We start from the raw sequence: 24,851 nt of genomic DNA on the forward strand, positions 1-24,851 counted from the left end.
GGAACAGGTTATTTGAACCATGTTCATTCTCAGTTGAGGGGCTCCCATAATTTTGTATATTTTGAAAGACTTGGTGTTTCACCCTAAATTGAAAAGGGCAATCTAGACATGGACCTTTGCCAACTGTGCTTAGAGAGACGCAACTTCACCATCCTCATGAGTCCCAAAAAGGCAGAAACATGTGTCTGGCGTTGCTGTTGATACTCTTGTTCAGAGGAGAATTGCCTAGCATTTCGGTGCCGGACTTCCTAGGTGGGACCAGACTGATATGCAAATGGATATTTCTCTTCTGTGAAAGGTGCAGTGAACTAAAACATGGTTGTAGACCCACATGAGTGGGAAACCTGCCATAGAACAGGTCATTTGAACCGTGTTTGTTCTCAGTAGAGTGGCTCACACAATTTTGTATATTGTGACTTTTTTTGAAGAGGCCCAGGGTGAAATAAATGAACACAAAAGTGATGTTGTCCTACAAGATCAGAAAGGGGGTCACAACCTAAATCATACAAATTGCATTCCTGGGACCACTGATGTTAGGATTTACGTGCTGTTGTGCGCCCTGCATGCAATTTTCTACTTTTGCAAAACGGGGTGTAAAGAGTAAAAACTGACAAAGTCACCTATACTTGTACAATTCTCCCTGAAAATAACACTTTGCAGACAGCATTTAAAATGAATTCTTATGGAATCTGAGTGCATTTAGCAATGGATAAATGCAGTTGGACTCCTAGAATCAATGGGCCTCATTACGGTTCCGGCGGTAATCGTGCTGGTGCTACCGGCCGGTTGTCGCCAGACCCGTAATATTTACTGGCAGCTGACTTCCTGGTGCCACTGGGAGATTACAACCCTGGCGGCCCGGAAAGTCAGGCGCCGGTAAATTGTAAGTCCCCATTCCCATAGAGTCTGATAGGACTCTGTGGGCATGGGGACCACAGAAGTACCAGCACTGTGGCCTCTGTGCCCGGCAGGGTCAGACCTGCCGGTCACGGCTGCTCCGGCAGGCAGACCTGTAATATGCCGGTCCCAAAACAATGGTGCTGGTAGGCTTACCGGCACCCTTGTTTCCAGACCGGCAGGGTCAGAATGATGCCCAATGTCTTGTACGCCAGAATGGAAATCTCATGCAGGGGAACAACAAAGAAGGGGGAAGGACGAGGAGGAAACAGATTTCTCATCCTGTCCCCCACTTCGTCTGCAAAATATTTCTAAAATGATCCAGAGCAGTAAATCAAGGCGTAAACCACTTCACGCCTTGGGCCATTGCAATCACTTTAGCAATAGTGAAAATGTGCCACACTGTATCTTCATTGGCATTGATGTGATTGAACAAGCACCACTTTCACACGTGCAAAGGCACTGTAATGAATCACTGGTAACGTTTGCAGCCACATATTACCAGTGAAAATACTGTGCTGTATTTTCCCAGGCATTAATGTGATTGCACATGCATAAGCAGTATTTCTTCGCATGTGCAAAGGTTCCGATACACTGCCCTGGGGCAGTGCCAGTGCATTTCAACTTGCGCTAATGTGATTGCACATGTGAAAAGCATGTGCACAATTGCAAAGGTACTGCACTACCACCCTAATGCCTGGATTGCAGAATCTTTGCGCTGGTGCAAAAATGTATTGAAAGATTGCACATTTGCAGTGGCACAATCATTCCACGGGTGCAGGCACAAAGATTCTCTAATGCAGGATCCGATGGGTAAGGATCAAGGAGTTGTGTGGCTAGCAGCACGGTGAAGCCACCATCAGGAATACTAAAAAGACATGTTTGGAAAGGCACTTGATATGGGTAGTCTGCATAAAGAAATATCAAGGCCTGTGGAGCGGAAGTGGAAATGACTCGAGACAGTCCTGGTCGGGTTTGCAATAGCAGGTCTACTCATCAAACTTCTATGATTTGAGTAATACATACACATATTTCCTGAATAGTTGTAAGGCTTGCTTCGCGACGCGTTGCATGAATTCTGGGTTCTCGATGTCCAAATCTGGTGGAACTCTCACAAGAAGTTTAGGCGAGGACAAGACATTCACCTCCACTATGGTTTCTTTCTCTTTGGCAAAATCTTCGTCCTTGTGACCAAACGACACCTGTGAAATAAAACATCTACTCATTTGTATAGTTTGACTAGCATTGTAACCTGATACGCCTTCATTCTTCCAATGGCAACTCATCAATCAAGGATGGCAATCTGACCACCAAGATTTGCCAGTCACAATATTGACACAGCTTGACAAAGAAACTCCTCTAATATGAGGATTACCCGCAAAGAGACAATAAATACTTAATTAAAAAAAATACTTTAATATTCATTTTCACCCCAGACAGACATAAAATAAGTAAACAAGCACGATCTAACAACACAGACCACATAACAGTGACAATATTATCTGACAGTAGGATGTAAAAGCTGCATGCAGAGGCTCATATGACTAATACACAGTGGAGATACATTTCAAACCATAGCAGGCATGATATACTCTGAATGACAATAAGTATACTAACAGATTTGCTTAATTCACGGAAACGCTTAAGTGTAGGCTTCTGCGGCTACACTTATTTGATAGCCAAGCCTTCATCAGTATTTTATTTATTTATTTGTATAGCACACCAAGCCCATAGGCACCAGGGCGCTGTTAAAGGCATTCACAGGTAACAGTAGGAACAGTACATTGCAGGGTCAAGGGCGAAAGTACACAGTTCGGTTACAGAATAACAAATTAGTATTTCCTGGCGCTATGCTCTGAAGGGATAGTTGTCTAGTGAGACAGCCAGGTTTGGAGTTTTTTTCAGAAGGACCAGTAGGAGGAATCAGTTCTAAGATGGGCAGGTAGGGCATTCCAGTGTTTAGATGCAACTAGGAGAAAGCTGTGTCCTCCTGATTTATGTAGTTTGAATTTGGGTGTTAGGAGCATGTTGTATTGGGAGGTCCTGGTTGGACTATTTGCTTGGGTTTTCTTGAATTTATGGGTGAGGTATTTGAGGGCAGTATTGGCTAAGCATTTATGTGTGATGGTGAGGCTTTTGAAGTGGATTCTATACTGGATCGGGAGCCTGTGGGCATTCCTTCTGGCAGGAGAGATGTGGTCTTTCCTCTGGATATTCAATGCTGCTCTAAGAGCGTTATTTTTGATAACTTGGAGTTTTCTTTAAGTTACTGGAGGAGGCTTCTGCAAAAAGGGCATTGCAATAGTCCAGTCTTGATAGGATGAGGGCTTTGGCTAGGGCAAGACAGCTGTCAGTGGACAGGAATAATCTGCTGGCATTAATTCATTTTGTGGTGTAGGCTGAGGAGGAGGCTATTACGTTGACCTGCTTAGAGTGAGGGAGGCATCTAGATAAACGCCCAAGGTTTTTATTGCTTTGGAGATTGGGATGGAGTTTCTGTCTATCGCGATAGAGGCGTAAGATTTCTCTAGTTTGTCTAGTCGGTTGTGGGAGCCAATGAGCCGGAGCTCTGTTTTATCGTCATTAAGACATAGAGCGTGCATGGCCATCCAAGTCTGGATGCTTTGGTAAACAGAGTTCAAAGCACTAGTCGGTATCATGGTTGCCAGTGATGGGTATGAGGATTTGGGTATCGTCTGCATAATTTGTGTAGAAGATACCCAGGGAGTCAAGGCAGTCTTTCCAGAGGCTTAGTGAAAATATTAAGAGTGGGAGGGACGCAGGAACCTTGGGAGACCCCCGTGGTGACTAGAGCCGGATCTGCTGATGGTGAGAAGACTCTCATGGTTCTGTTGGATAGAAATGATTCGATCTAGGTTATCGCCTCGGGTGAGAAGTGAGCTGTTGAGGCCAAGTGATGGCACAGGGTTTTAAGTTCCGCCAGATCGAAGGCGGCAGAGGTCCAGAAAGAGAAGGGCACGTTTTCCATTGTGAATGCAGTCGCCCATTTGTATCTTTAAATCAAGGAGGGCTGATTCCGTTCCGTGGCATGGACGGAAGCCAGATTGGTGCAGGCTAAGGAGGTTGTTGGTTTCTAAATGTTTTTGGATCTGCATGTAGGCTACTCTATCGAGAATTTTCAAGGTGAAGGAGACAGTTGTGATGGGTCGATAGTTTGTTGGGATGCTAGGGTCAAGAGTTTTTTTATTTTTTTATAATGGGGAGGACCATGCCTCTGAGGTTAGTGGGGACCGTGCTGGTTGGCGAAAGATGAGTTTACAATGGCCGTGATAAACAGGGCTAATTCGGCGATGCAGTCTTTGATGACTGAGGCTGGACATATGTCTCCTTGGCATCTGCTTGGTTTGAGACAGCCAATGATTTTCTTCACTTCCAAAACAGAGACCTGAGCGAAGTCAAATGGTTGGAAAATGCAGTTTAGAGGCGCTTGTGTGGAGAGTAGTGGCAGGTCTGAAAGCATAAGCTTATCTTTTTGTGATTGGATTTTGATTTGGTGTGACGCTAATTTGTCCAGGAGCGCATTTTGGATGCTGGTGCACCAAGTATGGTCCTTAAGACAGTTGGTCGGGGGCATTGTTGTGTCTAGTTTGCGCAGTATGGCAAAAAGCGCTCTCGAGCTTGATTTAGAGTTATCAATTCTATCGTTGTAGTGGTCTTTTTTTGCTTTGCAAATGGCTAGCTTGTAGGATTTTGATAGGGAGGTGAATAAGACTTTGTAGGAGTCTGATGGATCCTTTCTCCAGGATGTTTCGGCCGCTCGCTTAGTGGAGTGTAGGGTTTTCAGGTCTGCCGTAAACCAGGAGTTTAGATGAGCTAGTGGTTTGGGCTTGCGTTCAGCTTGTGGGGCAATTTTGTCAATGGTTTAGAGGAGAGTCTGATTGTAGAGGGTGACCAAGGCTGTAGGGTCATGGGAAAGGGGTTTGGGAGTGGTGAGGGGCTCTGATAGTGGCATGGGTGATGTTATGAGTCTTTCTAGTTAGAGCGGCTGTGTGGATTAGGGCAGTTTGTATCCGGGTATTGTGCACTGGGATGGCAAAGGAAATAACCTTATTGTCTGACCAAGGGCATGGAAGGTTGGTTAGCATCTTGATGTTGCTGTTGCACTCAGCAAGCCAGTCAAGTGTTCGACCTTTGGTGTGTGTGGGTTCGCGGCTGCATTGATTGAAACCCAAGGTGCTTAGGGATTTTGCTAGGGATAGTGCAAGAGGGTCGTTAAAACCGAGGTTGAAATCACCAAGGATAGCAGTTCTAGATAACGGTTTGGTTTCTGAAGACAGGAGGGATACTGTGTCTTTCTCAAAGGAAGTAGCAGGTCCTGGTGGTCTATATAAGGTTTAGGTACAGTGTAGCTGTGTGGAAGAGAGTTAATTTAATGGATAGTAGTTCACCTGATTGCATGGCTAGGTTGCTTATTTCGTGAACGTCTAGTGTTTCCTATGCAATGAATGCTAGTCTGCCCCCTTTAGAGGTTGGTCTGTCTTTCCTGTAGATAGTATAACTTTCAGGGATTGTCAGTGATAGTGCGGGTCCCGCCGTTGGGTGTAGCCAAGTTTTTGTGATGGCTAGAATATCCAGGTGGTTGGATAAAATGAGGTCATGGATAAAGAGAGCATGTGCTGGTAGTGATCTAGCAATGATTAGTGCTCCTGTGAGTTCTGCTGGGGGGAGATGCATCAGTTGGTCCTTTGGTGATTATGGTAGTAAGAGAGTTTTGGCTGGTGTTTGCGGGCTTAGACGGGGTGGTATAGGGGTCTTAAGGCTCAGGTAGGCCACTATGTTGATGGGGTCGTGGGCTGGTGTCAGTGCACAAGTCTGGGACACTATGTTCATTTTTGCATAGGGCGGGGGGGTACCTAGTACATTGGTGGCAACAGCAGGCAATGCAGCGCATGAGTCAATGTTACCCAAATTAGCAGTGAGCAGGGTAGCCCCTAAAACATAGGTGGTAGGATCAGGCAATACAGTGCGTGAGTCAATGTTAACCAAATTAGCAGTGGGCAGGCTAGCCCCTAAAACATAGGTAGCAGAGCAGGCAGAGAAATGCATGAGAGAACTTTAACTGGTTGATAGTAGGCAAGGTGGCCCCTAGGATATTAGGGACAGTAGGAAGTTTTACATTTGCGGTAGGCACATCCACAATAGCTATACCTGCATGTGAGCAGGTATGCCCAGAGGCATTAGGTGCGTGGGTGCTAGGTGACATTTTACCAATAAAGTCAGCATGGTAGGTGATGTTGCTTTTCGATGCAAGGGGATAGGAAATATTCAGTGGTGATGTTCTGAAGAGGCTTGAAGGATCCGAGTGCCCAGTAGGATGCATTGAATTTGGTATGCTGGTCTGAATTGCACGCTCATTGGAAGGCCCCTGTTGGCTACCACACTGGAAATACCCTATTTGAATATCACTTCACGCAGACCAATCAGTGCTCGAAGCACCACAAATTCTGTAACAACGTCCATAGGTAAATGTCACTCATTAATTATTCATTGGGCACAGTGATTTATCATGCTCTGAAACGATGCAGGGATCAAACGTTACCTCACAACAGTGTCTTTGAAGATGCAGAACTTCAGCTGTTTTGAGCATAAATGGGTTTTTTTGCAATAATTTCTTGTCTCTTTATATGTAGTACTCATATTAGAGGGATTCCTTTTATAAGGTATCTATAATCTACTTTCAGTACATCTGGAAGTTAAAAGTATTGAGAGTGGGCCTTCCTTTGAAATAAAATATTGAAGCAGAACAGAACTTGTGTGGATTGTCCAGTGAGACTTGTGAATCCCAGTAGGCCCAATTTAAAACTGTATGCCAGGTTTAATACACTTGTCTTTTCCAGTAGGAAAGTGGGCTGAGCAGACGTATGCCATTCTCTCTTGCCAGACCTACAGAGTTCCAATGGCAGCATTTTTTGTTCCAAAAGGCAGTGGGCCCTACTTGTTACCTTCAAATTCTTAGCCTTAGCTACTCTCTTCTCTACGAACGAGCAACACATGTGTTAAGGTAACCAGGAGGCTCAGATTTTCTTAAGTAAAAAAAGGGGGAAAGCCTATGTGTCATCATCATCATTATGTACTGCTTTAAGTGGGTGCAGTCCAAACATCCATACAATCGGGAATGCCCTATCAAGCCTAATTAAAAAGAAGCACCTGCCCTTGTCTGGACAGTTGCAAAGGGTAGGCTAGGCTTCCAAAACTCAAGTTGGCTGCAGGTGGTGTAAAATAGGACTGCATGCAATAAGGGGTAAAACGGACCTTAAAATATATATTTGTCTCAATCGATATAGAAGAAATAGCATAGCTCCAGTTGATAAATGCACATGTCTCCCAGTTTGACTCACAGAAGTTCATTTGGTATTTTACCCTCAAATGTTTTATCAGATGCTACCCATATCTACTAAATCGATTTTTTTTTTTGTAAATTAAATTTTGGAAAACGAATCTTACTATATAATAAAAGGCAAGATGTATGCTTGACCGATGCTATCATGCGCAGTACAGGCTGCCTGAACGCATAGAATGCTCTGCTAGAGGGAGCTGTTGCCTTAAGGCTTAGGATGTACATTGGTCCAATTCGCATAGCTTCACCTGTTGTCACCGCTAGAGGGAGCTATAACCTTAGGATCTATAGTGGTCCTACTTTGTTAATGAAAACCTGCACTTTGGCCCGTGTACACAAACCTGTACACTAGTACTGTATAAAATGCTAGGACTTTGCATGGAAAATAGTGGAATGTGACCCTTCTCTTAGACAGAAAACCCCTTTTCCGCATATATATTTTGGCAGTAATATTCTAAGCCGTTGCTTCTGATATGCACCTTGTTGCCTCTGCTAATGTACACTAAACAAAGCAGGTGATGGCTGGAAGGTTTAGAATTAATCTTAACGCTGGCATTTGCTATGGGTAACCCACCAGACCATCGTTCTTTGCCTGTGAAGCCATAACAGAAAGTGGGAAAAACATATGCAAATCAGGCATGGTTCCATCCCAAAATGGGCATTCCAGTCTGAACTGTTCAGTCACATCCCTTCTGACAGGTTTCCGCAAATGCCACAGTTTAAAATGAATTATTTTGTGTGGGACCAAGCCTGATTTGCAAATGGTAACCCAGTGATGATTCTCACTCTTATCATTTTGCTTTGTACTGGGACGAGTATGAATGCACCGTTCGTTATGCTCACTGCACTCTTCTGCTCTCCCAGTTACCTTCTTGAAGTAGGGATTGTATCACTGGGTTTGTGACTCCGCTCTGGCTTTCTTCTGTGTTCGTCAAGACTCTCTTCGTCTCTTCTCTTTCCGAAACACTCAGGGGTGCCGTTACATACGTGGCTTTGGCGTTTCCTGGCCCAACTCGCCACCTCTGAATGGATTACTTCTCACGTCTCTCTAGAGCCTTGCGCTCTGTAGGTGCGACTCAAGCACCTGTATAGATGAACTTCCTCCCAACGTGGGAAGCCGCACCCCCTCTTCTGGTTTAGCTTTGTTGCAGCAGCAGATTTGAATCTCCCGGGCTTCTCTTTCTCTGGAATCTCCTCCTCCAATAGTTATGCGCTGGGGCTTCCCCTGCATAATGCTATACTCCTTCTTTTGGGTTGGACTGGTATTCATTATTGTTCCATTGCCTCGCAGGGAAAGGCACCCTCTCTGGGGAGAAGGGACTCAATCCCATGAGTTGTCCTACCCAGCTCACTCGCTAATCTTTTATGATGCATACAAGGCTATGCTGGCATAGACTCCCACTAATCATGGCATTGGCTTCCACATGGAGGCTGATGTCACTCAGCTGCCTGTAAACCTTAATGAAGAATCTGAAGTGCATCATATGGTGGCAAATTGACACAGCCTCCTCAACAGTTCCATGGCCACCCACATTGGTACCAGCCTCCCCTCCCAAACGACATGTCTGAAAGATTCATGCCCCAAATTTAAATGCAAATAAAACATCTGTCTTTCATGATATGATGAATCCTCTGTTTTCAACTTACTTCCCAAAGAATAGACTTGGTGCTTCGCATAGTCGGGTCCCAGCCTGATTACTGTAACGCCCTGTACATCGGCTGCCTGGATAAACTGTTATATAAACCGCAAAGTGCGCAGTATTATGCCACCAGCCTCATCTTCAGCCAAAAATCAAACAACCACATCACTTGTGCCTCAAAGTCCTTGCATTGGTTGCCAATGCATGGCACAGACTTCAGGACTTTGCAGAGCCCCTCATTACATCTCCAATGTACTATGGCTCTACCAGCCATCTCGTCGTCTACGGTGTGCCTTCCATAACTTGCTGGCCTCCTACCAGCCAAGGTACATCGTTTTATAGGGGATGGATTTCTTCATTATCAAGACCCATCCCTCTGGAACTTCCTTCCTTCATATCTCCGACTTGAAACCAAATACATGAATTTTAGGAAAACACTGATATGGGGAAAGTTGGGGGGCTGGGAGGGGGCAGCCTGGCAGTGCTGCTGGTATAAAGGCCAGGGATGCAATATGTGGGAAAAGAGGAAATCCTTCAGAATCTAGCCTGCCTGGAAGAAACCCAATGCTGATTGATAGGCCAAGTCAGCCTCTGTGTAGACGGGGTGAAGAACTCAGGTTGATTTCAAATCGTACTACTTGTTTTCATAGACTATTTACAAGTTTGCATTTTGTTTGTAAAAATAGACCGATTAAATATACATTTGTATGTGTGTATGGCGGTAGGAGACTAGAGGTGATGGGGTGGACAGTATGGGGGACCTCATCTCTTTAAATAGCAGTCTTTGAAAACATGTAGAACCATTGCAAATGTGCCTTCTATAGTGAGTGAGAGAGACTGCATAGCACCTAGATGGCATGTTCATACCACCGACAAGCAATGTGCACATTTGAATGGCAGACTCTGTGACCCTAAATGGCAATATTGGTACTGCGGCGGCCATGCAGCAATGGTCCAGTACCATCCACGGCAGCTTTAATTGCCTACTTGGTAGGGCCTACCGTTTACTTGTAAGCCCGGTGAACGGAAGCTTGTAAGGGGTTAGGTGTGGTGGGCAATGGAAGAGGTGAGTGGCAAGGTATTAGTGAGTTTGCAATATGGGCAAGGGAAAGGGTGAATGTGGGGTAACGGTAGGGGAATGAGTTAAGGATGAAACAAAAGGAGAGCAGAGGTCTGAACGTTTATTGTGAAGAAAGGGGCTGAAGTGTATTGAGGATGAGTTGCAAGGGAAGGACATCGGAGTTTGATACGTAAGTCAAATAGGGGAAATGAGACGGAGGTACACATCTGTGAAGATAGCTCAGCAGATTGAGTGACTGTTGCTGAGATCTATGCCCAACCTTCATAGCACTGCACCAGAATGGAAGAAATTGTCTTAGCACAAAGGGGCCGGTGTGGTAAAAAAGGGATGGTCACGTGATTACGGAACACCTTTTCGACACTGCAGAAAATAAGGATTCCAAATGAAACTGGTAACTTCCAACTGTTTTGTGTGGCTGAAATTTCCTCCACACCAACACGTGTGATCATTACCGTGTGCAGCAATTTCTGATCTACATGGAGTTTTGTTGGTCTACAAAATAGGGAATATCTGGAAGGATTGCATGGCTCTAAATCATGCAGACCCGCCCCGTTACAGAGTGCTTAAAGCACGCAGTAACAGTATTTGAGTTTGGCAGTATTTCTAAAGAAATTAAGGCCAAACTCTAAATGGGGTCCCAGGTGAATTTGAAACTCTCTAAAGTTGGAATTGTGGTATAAGTAGCGGTGACCATGTTTTGCCCCTTTTTATCCACACTCCCTAACTCTAAATAAGGCCCATCGTTTTACTCCGTAAATGATTATAATAACTATTTATGTAACACATACTGGGGGAGGGTAGGTGGGCGCTGCATGCCTGCTTTGGGGCTTGTGTTGTGGGGAGTCAGCATGCAAAGTGAGTACCTTACGTTGTGGACAGGTGAGAAGACAAGATCCCAGTTATGGGTTTTGTGTTGTGGTGTGGGGTATAGGTCTTTTGCCATCCTGGCTCATGTTTGGCACTTACAGGGCAGCCAGACCCCTGGCTCTGCTCTGGCTCACCTCTACCAATGATTCTCCTTCTCACACACCTCTTTACATTGGTTTAAAACTAAATATGGAATGAGGTGGCCGAAGATGGAGCCTGCTGTAAAATTCCCAGGAAACCGGGTGTGTGGGTGTGTGTATCTGGGTGGATTAGTTTTGGAGAGTGTATGTTTAAATTCATTTTCTCGGGAAGTTGGGGGTCGCTGCATTTTGGGCTTGCACCATTCCCCAGTGGGCCACTAGGCCAAAAGTTGCCAGTCCTCCCCTAACAGTGATGTAACTCACTGCATATTGATTTCTGTCTGTATCCTCTTAATCTCTTCCCACTGTGACACCATCAATCCCACACTTGTGCCCTTGGTCTGTGGGCTGTACTTTAGGTTCCTCAAATATTTTCTAGGCAAATACTAGCAAATAAGCTGGTCCGATAGCACAGCAAGTAGAGCGCTCGCTTTGACATCTGACGCAGGTTCGAAACCCAGCAGGGCCCAACTCAGCCTTTCATCCTTCCAATGTCAATAAATGAGCACCACACACCGTGGGTAATAATAAGCAGCGCTCAGATAAATGCTAAATTATTATTTGTACTTTTCAACTGCCTCACGTGAGCCCCTTGTTAACCATAGCCTGTATTTCACACCCCATCCAAGCTAGTCGGGAATGCTGCTTGCTCCCAATAACTCTGCACACCTATAAATACTGGCAATAATGTTCAGTCAGAATTACTTCACATGTTAATTAGTGCATTATATATTTAGCATATCCTCAAAACAATCAATTCTTTAAATATACAAGATTCAGATAATAGTTTTGTGGAAAGTTTGTATTATCGCCATACACATGTTTTTTGTGGACGCAAAATAATTCAAATGATTTTTTAAGTGATTTTTTTAGACCATCAAATTTAAAAGAGAAATGTTTTCATACAACTAAACATTTTTTTACAAAAAATCAATCAAGATTAAAAAACAATCCAAATAAAAAACTCAATGCGTTTCGAGAACAGGTCTCTCTTCTTCAGGAGTAAACTATTGTGTTACTGATACACACATACCTACATTTCAGGGCACTTAACCCGTTCCGAAGAATCCAATGTACACAAGCTTATGATGGTTTCAGCACTATGAAAATGGAATTTCTCAATTCACTGAGACAATATTCATTTCCGACTCAGGTAATGCAATGCAGCAATTCATCTATATTCATGGGTGAATATGCCCAGATAGCTTCATGGAATAATAAGAGTCGTATTTGTATCTATTGCAGGGGACACTACATCTTTAGTATCTCCACTACTGAACACTAGTAACCATTATTCCCCATTGGTGACAAGTGATTAAAACAAGAGAGGGAAGTTGGAACGTGGAAGTATTATGGCATAAGGAAGACTAATGCACGATTTTTATGCACTAGAGTACAAAGAACACTGTATTTACTAAATGTAAAAACAACTTTTGTTTACTCCTGAAGAAGAGAGATATGCTCTCGAAAAGCGTAGAGTTTTTTATTTGGATTGTTTTCGAATTTTGATTGATTTATTTGTAAAAACTTTTTTAGTTTCATGAAACATTTCTGTTGTAAATTTGATGGTCTAAAAAATCACTTCAAAAATCATTGGAATTAATTTGGGTCCACAAAAAACATGTGTATGACGATAATACAAACTTTCAACAAAACTACTATCTGAATCTTGTATATTTAAAGAATTGATTGTTTTGAGGATATGCTAAATATATAATGTACTAATTAACATTTGAAGTAATTTTGACTGGACATTATTGCCAGTATGTATAGGTGTGCAGGGGACAGCAGTGCCCATAGACTATGGACACTTCATTTGTTTCAATATTTACTTGACTTGACTTTCGGTACCAGAGTCAACCTTTTCTCCCCCGCACCCTTGATTTTCATAAATAACCACAGAGCCTTTATAGCTCTGAATGAGATAGAGAGGGATATGAATTGTTCCTAAAAACATGGTGTGCTCATTCTCTACCATCGTTTAGTGATCCCAACAACCCACCTTCCCCCTTTCCCTAAGGCAAGCAATGCCCTATTCTGCTGTGCAGCTGACTTTGCCTAACCTACACTTATTACCCCCTACTCTTGCACATTTTGTATACACCCAGCTGCATAAGATAGGCTGTGTATTGGGATTTCAAATGTCCAGGTGGCCCAGGTTAACAATGTGCAAAAACCCTTTGGGGGTCATTTTCGAAAGAACCGTGCTTTTACACTTTCCTTTTAAGCGATAGGTCATTTTACACCTTTCCTGGGACGAAGGAGGGCAGCAAAGAGGAGATTGAAACTTTTCTTTGCTATCCTCTTCCGTCTCAGGAGAGCATTTGGTGTTACGCCTGCATGAGATCTTCATGCATGTGTAAAACCAAAGATTCAAATGGAGCATGTAAAGCAGGCAGATTCCATGGCAACATTTATCCCTAGCTCTATCTCTCTATATATAAAGCATCAAATCTGTTAGTTTGCTCCTCATACAATTCCACACCGTTCCACCCATCTGCACCAAAATGTGCATAGTTGTCTGTTAGGACCCTCCGGACATTACTGGCTACATGACATTTGGACATCCCACCCATTCCTCGGATTTCAGCACCTTCGCACATGAGACAGTTGCCTGAAATCACTGAAACATCAATGTGGTTGCAGAAGGACCTTACAGAGCTAATTTTAAGCATCTCGACGTGAGGAACAAACCTCAAAGACCACATTTCAATGCCTTCGGACATACAGTTTCTGGGATGAACTGCACCGCGTCACGGTGAGGCGACAGGTGGGGAGAGCGCACAGAAGGTCTCAGTATGCTGCAGCACCAGGGGTATGTCAGCCACACGTGCCCTTTCTTAGTGCAGTTTACTTCAGAGTACAAAGCGATAAGAGACTCGGAGCAGCGACCTACAGGATCATTGATTTTCAACAATTGATGAGTGTGCTACAGCAACTGTGCGGAGTACGGGTATTTTTTGCTAGTTCATTATAAAATGATGCGTGAAATGTTAATTTGCAGGTGGTGCTTTATATCTCTCAAAGCAGCGAGTGAAACTAAACAGCACGGGCGATTTTTGCCTCGTTTTCATCTTCAGTTTTTACTTTCCGCTTTGAGAGTTTTGAAAATTGCATGCAGGGAACAACACACAGCACATAAGGGCACGTGTAGGTGGTCCCCTGAATGCAATTTTACATCTTTTAGAAAACAAGCCCTATGTCAGTAACATTCTCCCTGAAATCCTTGGAACTGTATGGCCAGACATTTTATCATCTAACCTGATTGGAACAGAGCTGCCTTTTGTCCGTGTGCTTCACTTCCTTCCCCTTGCTATTAGGCACGTTAAATAACATGTTCTTATGTGAGAACTTTCTACCATGTCTATCTTCTCAGACTGAGTTGGTAGTCTTTTCTTCATGCAAGTTTTCGACCTTGTTTTACTTCTCAAACAGCTGGTATTCTTTTGTTATCCAAATTGTCTACCCTGTGTTGCTTCTCAGGCTGAGTTGGTAGTCTTGTTTTATACAAGTTTTCTAACCTGTGTTACTTCTGTGAAATCTTCCAGATGGCGTCACTTTTCCCCAGATGTGAAAACATTCCATGAGGCTAGTGAGGTGAGGGCGCTAACCAATTGACTCTGGGGGTGGTAAAATGTGGGAGTACCTCATTTGGAGGAACTCCACTCCTAGGGCTAAGGACGTGAGTCCAGGACACGGCCCCTTTAACTCCCGACACCACAGGGTAATGACAACACCTAAAATCTCTCTACGCTAGCTACAAGCTACAGTCTGAAACTATGTGTTATTGTAAACTGTCAGACAATCTCGCTGTAATGAATTCAGGGACGAAGAAGAACTCGAGCATCGAGCATGTTACAAACAAGTAGGAAGAATGCTCGACCAGCTGTTGTTGTCAATCTAACTGATGTTACACTGGGGCAGTCCCCGTCATTTAAACTAAACAGCAAAGAAGGACTTGCCTATGTTCTGAATCCGAAATAATAAGGACTAGGGTCTGTTCGGAATGGAACGAGAGGACCCAGAGGAGGAGACGGACGTGAAGGGTGTGGTTCGACAGAACACATGAACGCGTCGTGGATGTCGGCAGGGTGTCGCCAATTGCAGCAGTAGCAGTAGCAAGAGGACAGAGCGTCTTGCAAGTCGGCAGGACGTTTACAGTAGTAATAGCAGTAGTAGAAGAAGAAGGTGAAAACCGCAGGGCAAGCGAGGGATCAGAGAAAGGCAAAACTGGTCCTGCACCCTACCAGCCCAGGAGAGAGAAACTGGGCAATACGAAGATGAATCTATCGAGAAAAGGTCAAGTGAAGTGGAAAAGACTGAGCATGGGATGCCCAGAGCGTATCTTGATAGTCGGCTGATAGCAGGCTTAGTTGAAACCAAGAGAAAGTGTGGTGGTGGAGTGCCCTGTGGTAGGTGGACTGGAACGTCGCTGAAACCTCCAGCACTGGCCTACTGCGAAACCGCATAGGCGATTATGTGAGAAACAACCAGATGTGCGAGCAATACACTACCTGGAAGGGTTGAGCGGTCAGGTCTGTACCAAATGCCCAAACTGCCTGCAGCTGAGGGCTGCGAAGCCAAGCGAGCCCCTATGAAATAAGAAGGGAGGAGAAACAAAACATCACAGAACAGCCCCAGGCAGAACCAGTGAGATGTTCCCCGCCCAGAGCAGGTAACTGGAACAGGAGAAAGGGATAGGTAAGTGAAAGTTAGACATATCCAAAGGGATTTACTTTAAACCCTGGGCTGGTGCTCCATCTGGAAATCGTGGAAAATGTTTTATTTTTTGAACTTGGGGATTTTTCCTTTGTTTGTGAACCTTGGAACATTTCTTGAGCTTGAGAAGGCTGCATCGTGAGAGACTCACACCCAGAAGAAGTGAGTCATTCTCCTGGGTTTTAAAAAAACCTCTTTTTCTTGGATTAGGTTTTGTGTTTAAGTCATAGGGATAGAATAGGATTTTGGACTAGGACAGTGAACCTTTGATTTGGACTACATGGACTTCTTGACTGCCCGAGTTTTTTGTTTGTTTGAGGTAGGGCAACCACCTCTAGTTAGGGATAGATAGGCTTATTCAATACATGAATACAAGTTTATAGCAATCACTATATCACCGTTTTGTCAGACACCTCATTCCATGCCGCCACACTTCTCAGGCTGAGTTGGTAGTCTTGTTTTATCCACGTTTTCTAACTTGTCTTACTTCTCAGACTGAGCTGGCAGTCTTTTGTTATCCGAATGTTCTACCCTGTGTTACTTCTCAGGCTGGGTTGGTAGTTTTTTTTAATCTAGCTCTATACTTTTTCTTTTCATCTATTTTATCACATTTTTCTTTCCTTCTATTCTATGGTAGATAATGCAATTCTTTTTGTTTCTTTTGAATACTAAGTGTGTGAAACAGGAAAGATGTTAATAATTTTGCCCTATCATTTCCAGTCTTTAGTTTCGTTTAGTTTCTTTATTTGTACCACGCACCGAACCCTCGGGTAACTGGGTGCTTAAAGCTTAAATAGTAGTTACAGATTTGATGCAAGGATATACATATTTTGAAAAAAAAAGAAAAGTACAACAACAGCAATAAGTGCAGGTCGACCAAGGTTACAGAGTGGTCATATATGGAGGAAACAATGCAACAAACAGATACAGCATTAGGTGAGGGAGTTACAACTGGCGGGAGGGGGGGTGGACCAGACAGGCCAGAAGCTGAACCTTCTTGGAGCTTCCCAAAGAGCCAACTCTTTACTTTAGCTCTGAAGGTCCAGAATGCAGGTTCAAACCGGAGGCTAAGAGGAAGGGCATTCCACTGTTTGGCCGCTAGGACTGGGAAGCTTGCTCCCCCTGCTCTTTTTAGTAGAAATCTTGGAACGTCTAGACAGTGAGAATAGATGGTTCTAGTTGGTCTTGTGGGCTAGCAAAGGTTGACTTTATTGGCTAGGTATTTGTGCATTTATGCTTGTACCATCGGATCTACGTGATCCGACCGTGGCTGATTTTACCGCGGCAGAAAGGTTTGCATGTGAACTGTACGAACCACAAAAGGTTTGTACATTTCCCATGTGAACACACGTACAAAACCGCTACATACCCACACCCCCACCCACAACACACCCACGACACCCCCTTAACACACCGCCCACACACACCCCCAACATAAACAAACCCTACTTACCTTCTCTTCACGCTGTCTCCCTGCAGCGCCAGTTCCCTTTCACTTCCGTGATCAGGAACCGGCGCTGCAGGGTCCTTTTTCTTTTTACATTTTTTTTATTTTTTTTTAGGGTGTGCTGCGGGGGTGTACCCAGCAACACCCCACTCAATATACCACACAGTACAGTGATCGGGGTGTTGCAGGGGACACCCCCGCAGCCCCCATTTTTTTCTTTTTTTTCTTGGGTGTGCTGCGAGGGTGTCCCCCGTAACACCCCGCTCACTGTACCACTTAGTATAGTGAGCGGGGTGTTGCGAGGGACACCCCTGCAGTCATTTTTTTAATATAGATATACTTACCTACAATGCTACCACCAAAGGTTCGAACTTTTGGTTTTCGAACCTTTGGTGGAAGCATTTTTCGGTCTTTTTGTACGGTCAGACCTTTTTGTTTTCAGTCCGATCTTACAATTCCGTACGATCACCCTTCATGGTTAGGGCTTTGCCCATCTACATTTTAAAATAAATAATATGCACAGCATGCATTAAAAACTGTTAATTTCAGAGACAAATCTCTCACCTTTACAATTTGAAAGATATTTTCAGATCCTGTGGCCATGTTCACCAATTCAGACACCCACCCAAAGCGCTCCATCATGTTATGCATCAAGCTGGATGTGTCTTGGGCGTGATGCTGGACAATATGGGAAATCTGCTGGTACTGCTCCTGCGACCTGTTCATCAGTGTGGATGCTTCATCAGACTTAAGAAGCAGCTCTGGTACCTCCGGGCAATCTGTGGTTTAGACAGGGACAAACAAACTCTTACAATTATTCACTGCATCATTCAACAATACAAGTTCCAAAGAGTTTAGTTTCGCTTGTCTTGTTGAGGGCCAATGGAACACACCAGTGAATGAGCTGGCTGGAAGCCTCTGTTGCCTCTCCTGCCCCACACGCCCTTAGCTGCTGAGTCTCTCACAGGTCCTCTTTTTAATGCTGTTTTCTGGTGCTATGGATGCCTCAGGGGGCAGTTAATTGTCTACTCAAAGGACGCTGCATGGGCTTCTGTATATTTCTGGCAATGTGATTTCATTGCATGGGCAGCCCGGTTTCTTTCACTCACTATCCAGCCTTTTCTTCACATATTATAATGGTCCTACAATATGTTGGAAGGACTGTTTGGTGAGAGAAAAAGAACATCTTTCAGCCGGACAATGTTTTCTGGAGCTTTGGCTGGGCATTTGGTAAAAGGGCAGCGTCACCAAAATAAGTTGTGAATCATTTCCCGACAGGGTCGGAATGGGACAAGAAATGGGCCCGGTCACCCAATAAAAAGTGGCCCCCCCCTCGCCTCAAAAAGGGGGCCCACCCCTCGCCGCACGACCCTTGACCTCTGATGACATCACCAGAGTGATGTCATTTGAGCCCACCCCAAAGTGACATCGCGGGAAGCGATGGACACAACCTTTCCCCCCTTGACAAAACAGCAAGTGGCATCAAATAGCATTGTTCCTAAGTACACTAAATTACTGTGAATCCAAGCAGACGTCCAATTCTAAATGATAATATGTTATTGTATAGCACTTACGCTTAAGCTCTTTTTTTATAGAACAAATATGCATACAATATCACCCAACCCGTGTTGGTACTCATTTATGGACCTAAGAAGGATGAAAGTCTTTTTGAAAAAACAAAATTGAAAAAATAAAATATATATTTTTTCAATTATGTTTGCTTCCAAACCGGCCCGGACATGGCCAGAAACCGGCCCCCACTCCCCAGGGACGATTTCGGCCCGGCCACGGGCCGAAAGGCAGAGGGGCTAATCCGACCCTGTTTCCCGATGTCAAATGTTACAAAATAATTAATTTCAAATATATGAGGCATTACTATATATACTAGCTGTTCCCTGATTATCATACGCCGATGTCGCACTCTCACTTCCTCTCTGCAAACTCTTTCTCACTGTCTTTCTCTGCATCCCTCCATGCCACGGTTTCTTTCTATGTGGGCGGGAACATGCTGTCAGTTACACATTTGCTAAAGCCACCCTTGTTTGGCAAATTTGGTGTTAGTCAAAAATTGCCAAAAATGTTAAGAAAAATGAGCGATATAACTTTGGTGCATGAAGCATGCGGCTATGCCCCGTTCAGTCTGGCCACTAGCCATGTCTGCCATGGACGTGCTATGGAGTTAAAGTGGCCAGTAGGCTTGGCGCACGCGAGGCCCCATGTCTTCTCTGGGTTGCCTGACTGGGCGTGCAAAATGGCTGAAGGCCATGCCCCAGGGAATGTGGCCACTGACCATTGCCGCAAGCCATGGACAGTGTTCCACGATCCAATTATGGGAGTTTAGTGGCCATTTCTGTGTGACCAGAGGAAAAATAAAACAGATGGTGACGGAAACAGCTGTATTTTTTGCAAACTCATATATTAAATTGTATTTAATTGTACTAACAATGTGAACTGGCTCTTTGTATTATTTCACAATGATCATTTATAATTACCTTTCATGAACGTGAAAGAAAGTTGCAGAGGAAAAGAAATGTTGTTTGCTTATTTAAGGTATCATGCAATCTCCGGTGCTGGGATGAGTTTGTGCCTGCCATAGGCACTAAAATGACTTTTTCTGCCATTAATGTGTTGGCGCGTAGCGCGCGTGCCTTCCACTCCCCCTCCCCTTGTCTCCTTTCCTGGTTGATGTCCTCCCCCCTCCCTCACGCCCACTGCATTCCCATTGGCCATCCTGGCCCTCATTGACATCCACCATAGGCAGCCCCCTCGGCGAAGGACCCCTGAAGAAAAAGACTGCCCCCAGAAGCAGCTCCACATAGTGTCTGCCAGTGTCCGCAGGGGAAGAATGGAGCCTGCAGCCGTCAACCTGCTGCGTCGAATCAGGAAAGTTGAATCTGGGTGTTTTACATTGCTGCTGTGTTTAAAAAACAAGGCCGTTTTCACCCTTTTAGAAAGTTGAATCTTGGTGTTTTATTTACATTGTGGTAACGCTGGTGCTGTTAACTATGTCCCATTAGGGATCCCTGCCACTCCCTAGGTCCCACACCCTGCAAACGGTGCCATTGTACTGTTGTGAGTCACTTGTTTTCCTCCTCCTGAGTCTTCCCCCTCTCAGTTGTGACCCCAGTCCCCTCCCCCCTCGGTGCCATTGTACTGTTGTGAGTCACTTGTTTTCCTCCTCCTGAGTCTTCCCCCTCTCAGTTGTGACCCCAGTCCCCTCCCCCCTCTGTGCATCCTTCATTGTGTGCCGCTGGGCTGTGCATCTCTCTCTCTCTGCTCTTGCTCCCTTCTCCTCCCACCTTCCTCTTTCGCACATTGTATGGTGCTCTCTGTTTCTCCCATCTTCTCTAACTGCTACTCTTTCTCCTACCCTATCCGTCTCACTATGTCTGGAAGGAAGACGTTCAAGAGGGACATCCTGGTCTCCTCCCCAGGCCTCCCCATCGCTGATACCTACATCAGTGCTACCTCCAGACAGAAGATCACCAACATCCTCTTTGTTGTTCCTTCACTAGACCTATGGACCCTTCATATGGTCTCAGCTCTCTGTCCTATCTCGTCCTCTCCCATTAATGGTGGCACTCGGTGGGAAGCCCTCTTGGCCTCCTTCCACTCCTCCAAGGTCATTATTAATGTCTATCTGAATGGCACTGTTTTGGTCCAGTGGCCCCAGCCCAATCTCCTCCTGTTTGATAGGCGTCTCCCGCATCTTATTAACTGCCTTCCTTCTCCCGCTACTCCTACTAGCACCCTGTTGGCTCCTCTGCCCACTCTCGGGCTGCTCTTCGACTTCTGTTGGGTGCACGTCAAGCCTGTAAACCCCACGGAAGTCCTTCAAATGTGGCAACCTGCTTCACATTGCTACTCTCAACTCTCGCTCTGCTGTCAAACACTCCTTTGACATCTGTCTCCTCCTCGGAGAACTTGACCTGGATGTCCTTGCTCTTACTGAGACATGGTTCACGGCCAGCTGTGTCACGAGTTTTGACACTCTCCTCCCCCAAGCTACAAGATCCTCTCTAAGCCCAGAACCAACCAACCGACCTGGAGGTGGAGTAGCTCTGATCTTTTCTGAGTGGCTCCCGACTTTTGTCATTCCTACGCAGGCCTTCTGCTCCTTTGAATGCCTGGACTGTAGGCATCTTTCACTCCTGGCCTCTCTTTGACTGTGTCCACTATCTACAGGCCACCTGGCCAGGTTGCCCTCTTCCTCTCACAGTGGGCTGACCTCTTCTCTTCTCTCCTTGCCTCTACCTCTCAACTTCACCTCCTCAGAGACCTCAACATCCACCCAGATGCTTCTCATCCCTCCTCAGGGCTTTTCCACAACCTCTGCAACATGCTCTCTCTCAATTTTGCCCTCTAGTCCGACACACTCTGCCGGACATACTTTGGAAGTTCTCTTCTCCTCAGACATCCCCCTCTCTAACCCTCTCACCACTCCTCTCTCTTGGGCTGACCACTTTGTACTCTCCTCTCACCTGAAACTCTCTATCCCTCAGGCAAAGCCCACCCCAGCACTGTCACCTACCTTCGTGGTCATTCCGCCCATGAAGCGTGTCAGTGGATGCCTTTGACTCTACTTTCTCTGCTCCTCCTTCAGCTGAATCACACTCTGACACAGCCCTCTCTAATCTGCATTTCCAACACTCTGGACATCCTTGCCCCTGTCATGAGAATCCGGCTGAAGCCTACCTCCAAATGCAACTCTCTGTAAGACTTTGACCACGTAATCCTGAAACGCAGGTGCAGGGGGCTGGGAGGAAGTGGAGGGCTTCGGGCGCATCCTGTGACAAACTGGCCTGCCTCCTGCTCCAAAGACAATACAGACTCTCTGTCATGTCCAAGAAGAGAGCCCACATTCAGACTCTACCTCTACTGGTCCCTCCCAGTCCCTCTGTATGGCTCCGGCCTCTCACTTCACCACTGAAACTCAGGACATCCTGCCCTCTATCTCCTCTTCCACTCTTGGCCCTCCTTTGGCAATGCCCCCTTTTCCTCCTGCTTTGTCCTATTTCTATCTGACAACACGTGACAAGGATTCTAGACAAGTCTGATCTAAGAAAGTGTCATCCAAACAGGTGCTCCCCTGCTCCTCCAAAACCATCAAGGACCATATCGACACCCTCGCTCCAGCCTTGGCCGATTTCTGTAATCACTCTTTTGCCACTGGAATTTTCCCCTCTCTCCTCAAGCACTCCCTTTTGCACCCTGTCCTCAAGAAGCCGTTGGCCGATCCTATCTGTCTGGCAAACTATCGCCCGATCTCTATCACCCCTTTCCTGGGCAAACGCCTGGAATAGCTGGCCATCTCCCAGATTACTTTCCCCACTGAATCTGTTGGTTGCCTCCATGACCATCAGTCTGGTTTCAGAGCTACCCGACGCACGGAAACTGCTCTACTGAACACCCATGAAGATCTGCTCTCTAACCTTGATTCCAGCACTTTTGTCCTCAACCTCCTTGATCTTTCCTCTGCCTTTGACATGGTCAACCACGCCATCCTAATCAATCGACTCTGTGAGAACCTGGACATCATGGATCAGGCCCTGGAGTGGTTTACCTCCTTCCTCTTGGACCGCCCCTCCCAGGTCCAACTTGGCTCCTTTCTCTCTGCCACCTCTCTCTACACCTCTGGCATTCCCCAGGGCTCTATATTCTCACCCTGGTTTTTCAACCTCTACTTGGTCCCTTTGGCCTAACTGATCCCTGCCTTCTCATCTAACTTTCTGTGTTATGCGGATGACACTCTGCTCTCCTTCAGGCTCCTCTCAGCCTCCTCTCTCGCTCATTCCTGACTATCTGTCCACGATTCAGGATTGGTCTGCCTCAAACGATCTCTGCCTTAATGCCAGTAAGACAGAGATCCTTCTTATTAGGACTCCAGCTACCGCTTTCCCACTCTCACTCTGGCTTCCATCCTTGGGCCCTCCTCCTACGTCTTCCTGTGAGGCAAAACACCTTGGTGCCATCTTCGACTCCACTCTCTTTCTCTCCTCACCTCTTGGATGTCGCCAAGAAGTCCCACTACCAGCTGCACCTCCTCAAAGGTACTCTTCTCTTTCTCACTTCCCCCCAGAAGCTCACTGTCTCCAGAGCCCTTATTCTCTCTAGGCTGTACTACTGCAATAGCCTCTTTCTCAATCTGGCTTCTGCTACTCTCCGCCCTCTGCAACTAATCCAGAACAGGACTGCAAGACTTATCCTTGGCCTCAAGTCCAGGTACTGTATCTCTCCAGCCATGAAATCTCTCCACTGGCTCCCGGTGCCTGCAAGGATCAAGTTCAAGACCCTATGCATTGTCCAAAAGGCTTTCTGGGGCTGGGGCCCACACCACATGCAACGCTCTCTTCCTAAATACCTTCCTTCTCGGCCCCTTCGCTCAGCTACCTCCAACTCTCTAAGGGCCAGACTCTTCTCCAGGCAAAGAGCGGGGGTAGATCTCTCTCCTCTGCAGGTGACTCCCTCTGGAATGGCCTCCCTGCCCCTCTCAAACTTGAGCCGCAGCACCTGTAGTTCCGGAAGCAGCTCACACCTTTCCTCTTCTCTGCTTTCTCTCACTCACTCCCTCCCCTGCTGACCTACCTGTCTGCCACACCGACTGGTTGCTTGGCCACCCTCAGAGTCTTACTGGGACCAGGCTCTCTCTTGATCAGTCACCCCTGCACTGCCTCTGGGCTCCCACGCACTTAGGGACTGTAACTGCAACTTCTACAGTCCCTTGCCTCCTTGCACTTACCAAGAGCCGCGCTGCCCCTGTGCTGCACTTACTCTGAGCATTGCTGCCCTGCTTTTGCCCGTCCCTCTCCCTGGCACACACCCCCACCCCCTGCTTCCCCTTGCACTTCTTGTCCTTGCACTTGCATTATAGTTTGTCTTGTCCTCCCTCTGACCCCCCCCACACCCTCTTGTCTTGTCGCGCCTACAAACACTTGTGTACAAGAGAGAGGGAGAACAATATTGCAATAGTAAAGATGTCTTATGCTCTGCAGCATCCTCTATATTAGTAAAAGCAATGTGTTTAATGCTGGCTTATTCCTGCTTCTAAGCACTTTAAAAACATATTTCCCAATGTAATGGTGCTCAATTTATTGTCCTTAGAGGCAGGAAGTCAGCTCAGCTGGGATTCAAACCTGTGTCGAGCAGTTAACACGCTGAGCTATCTTCCCCGACTAAAGCTCCCTATCAAAGAAGGTGTGGCACATAATCAAGTACATGTCACTTGCATCTGTACCTCCGCAAACTTCCAGCAGGCTGACTGTTTCAGACACCATTATCTGATAAGACAAAGCTTGAAATGAGTAATCTGACTTTATCAAAAATGACTCAATAATGCAGACACCTTTAGTAAAACCCTGGCACACTGAATGTGGGCACACTACCAGGATTAGATTAGGCCCCAGCAAAAAGCCCTGTTACTTATAGAGTGGTAGCAACCTAGGAATGGAGGCCAGGAGTGAGGTACTGAAGAAAGATCAGTGCAAAAAAACACATTGCACTCAGTTGTAGAGCTAATGAATATGGGTGATAGCAATAGTTTGCATTCAGTCAGGCAAGAGAACTCAATGACCCACACCTGGGTCACTTAACACACCTAATGGATATAAAAATGTTTGCTGTTTTGAGAAACAACAAACGGGCTGGAGGAAAGGGAGCTGGAGACCCTGGTGGCTGGAGCAGTGTTGCAGAGGAGTTGGGGATG

At 45.7% G+C, this 24,851-nt stretch overlaps 1 protein-coding gene across 1 annotated transcript in view; it reads right to left on the reverse strand.

Moving 5' to 3' along the window:
• Nucleotides 1-24,851, reverse strand: part of CLUL1 (clusterin like 1) — a 302,728-nt gene that overhangs the window by 11,655 nt on the left and 266,222 nt on the right. The window contains exons 7-8 of the mRNA XM_069620875.1: nt 17,714-17,928; nt 1,924-2,099 (exon numbers count right to left, since the gene is read on the reverse strand). Of these exons, the coding sequence (XP_069476976.1) occupies nt 1,924-2,099; nt 17,714-17,928 (391 nt within the window). The remainder of the gene's footprint in view (nt 1-1,923; nt 2,100-17,713; nt 17,929-24,851) is intronic.

This window comes from Ambystoma mexicanum, chromosome 5q (assembly GCF_040938575.1).
Source record: "Ambystoma mexicanum isolate Mex_15411 chromosome 5q, UKY_AmexF1_1, whole genome shotgun sequence".
Classification (NCBI taxonomy): Eukaryota; Metazoa; Chordata; class Amphibia; order Caudata; family Ambystomatidae; genus Ambystoma; species Ambystoma mexicanum.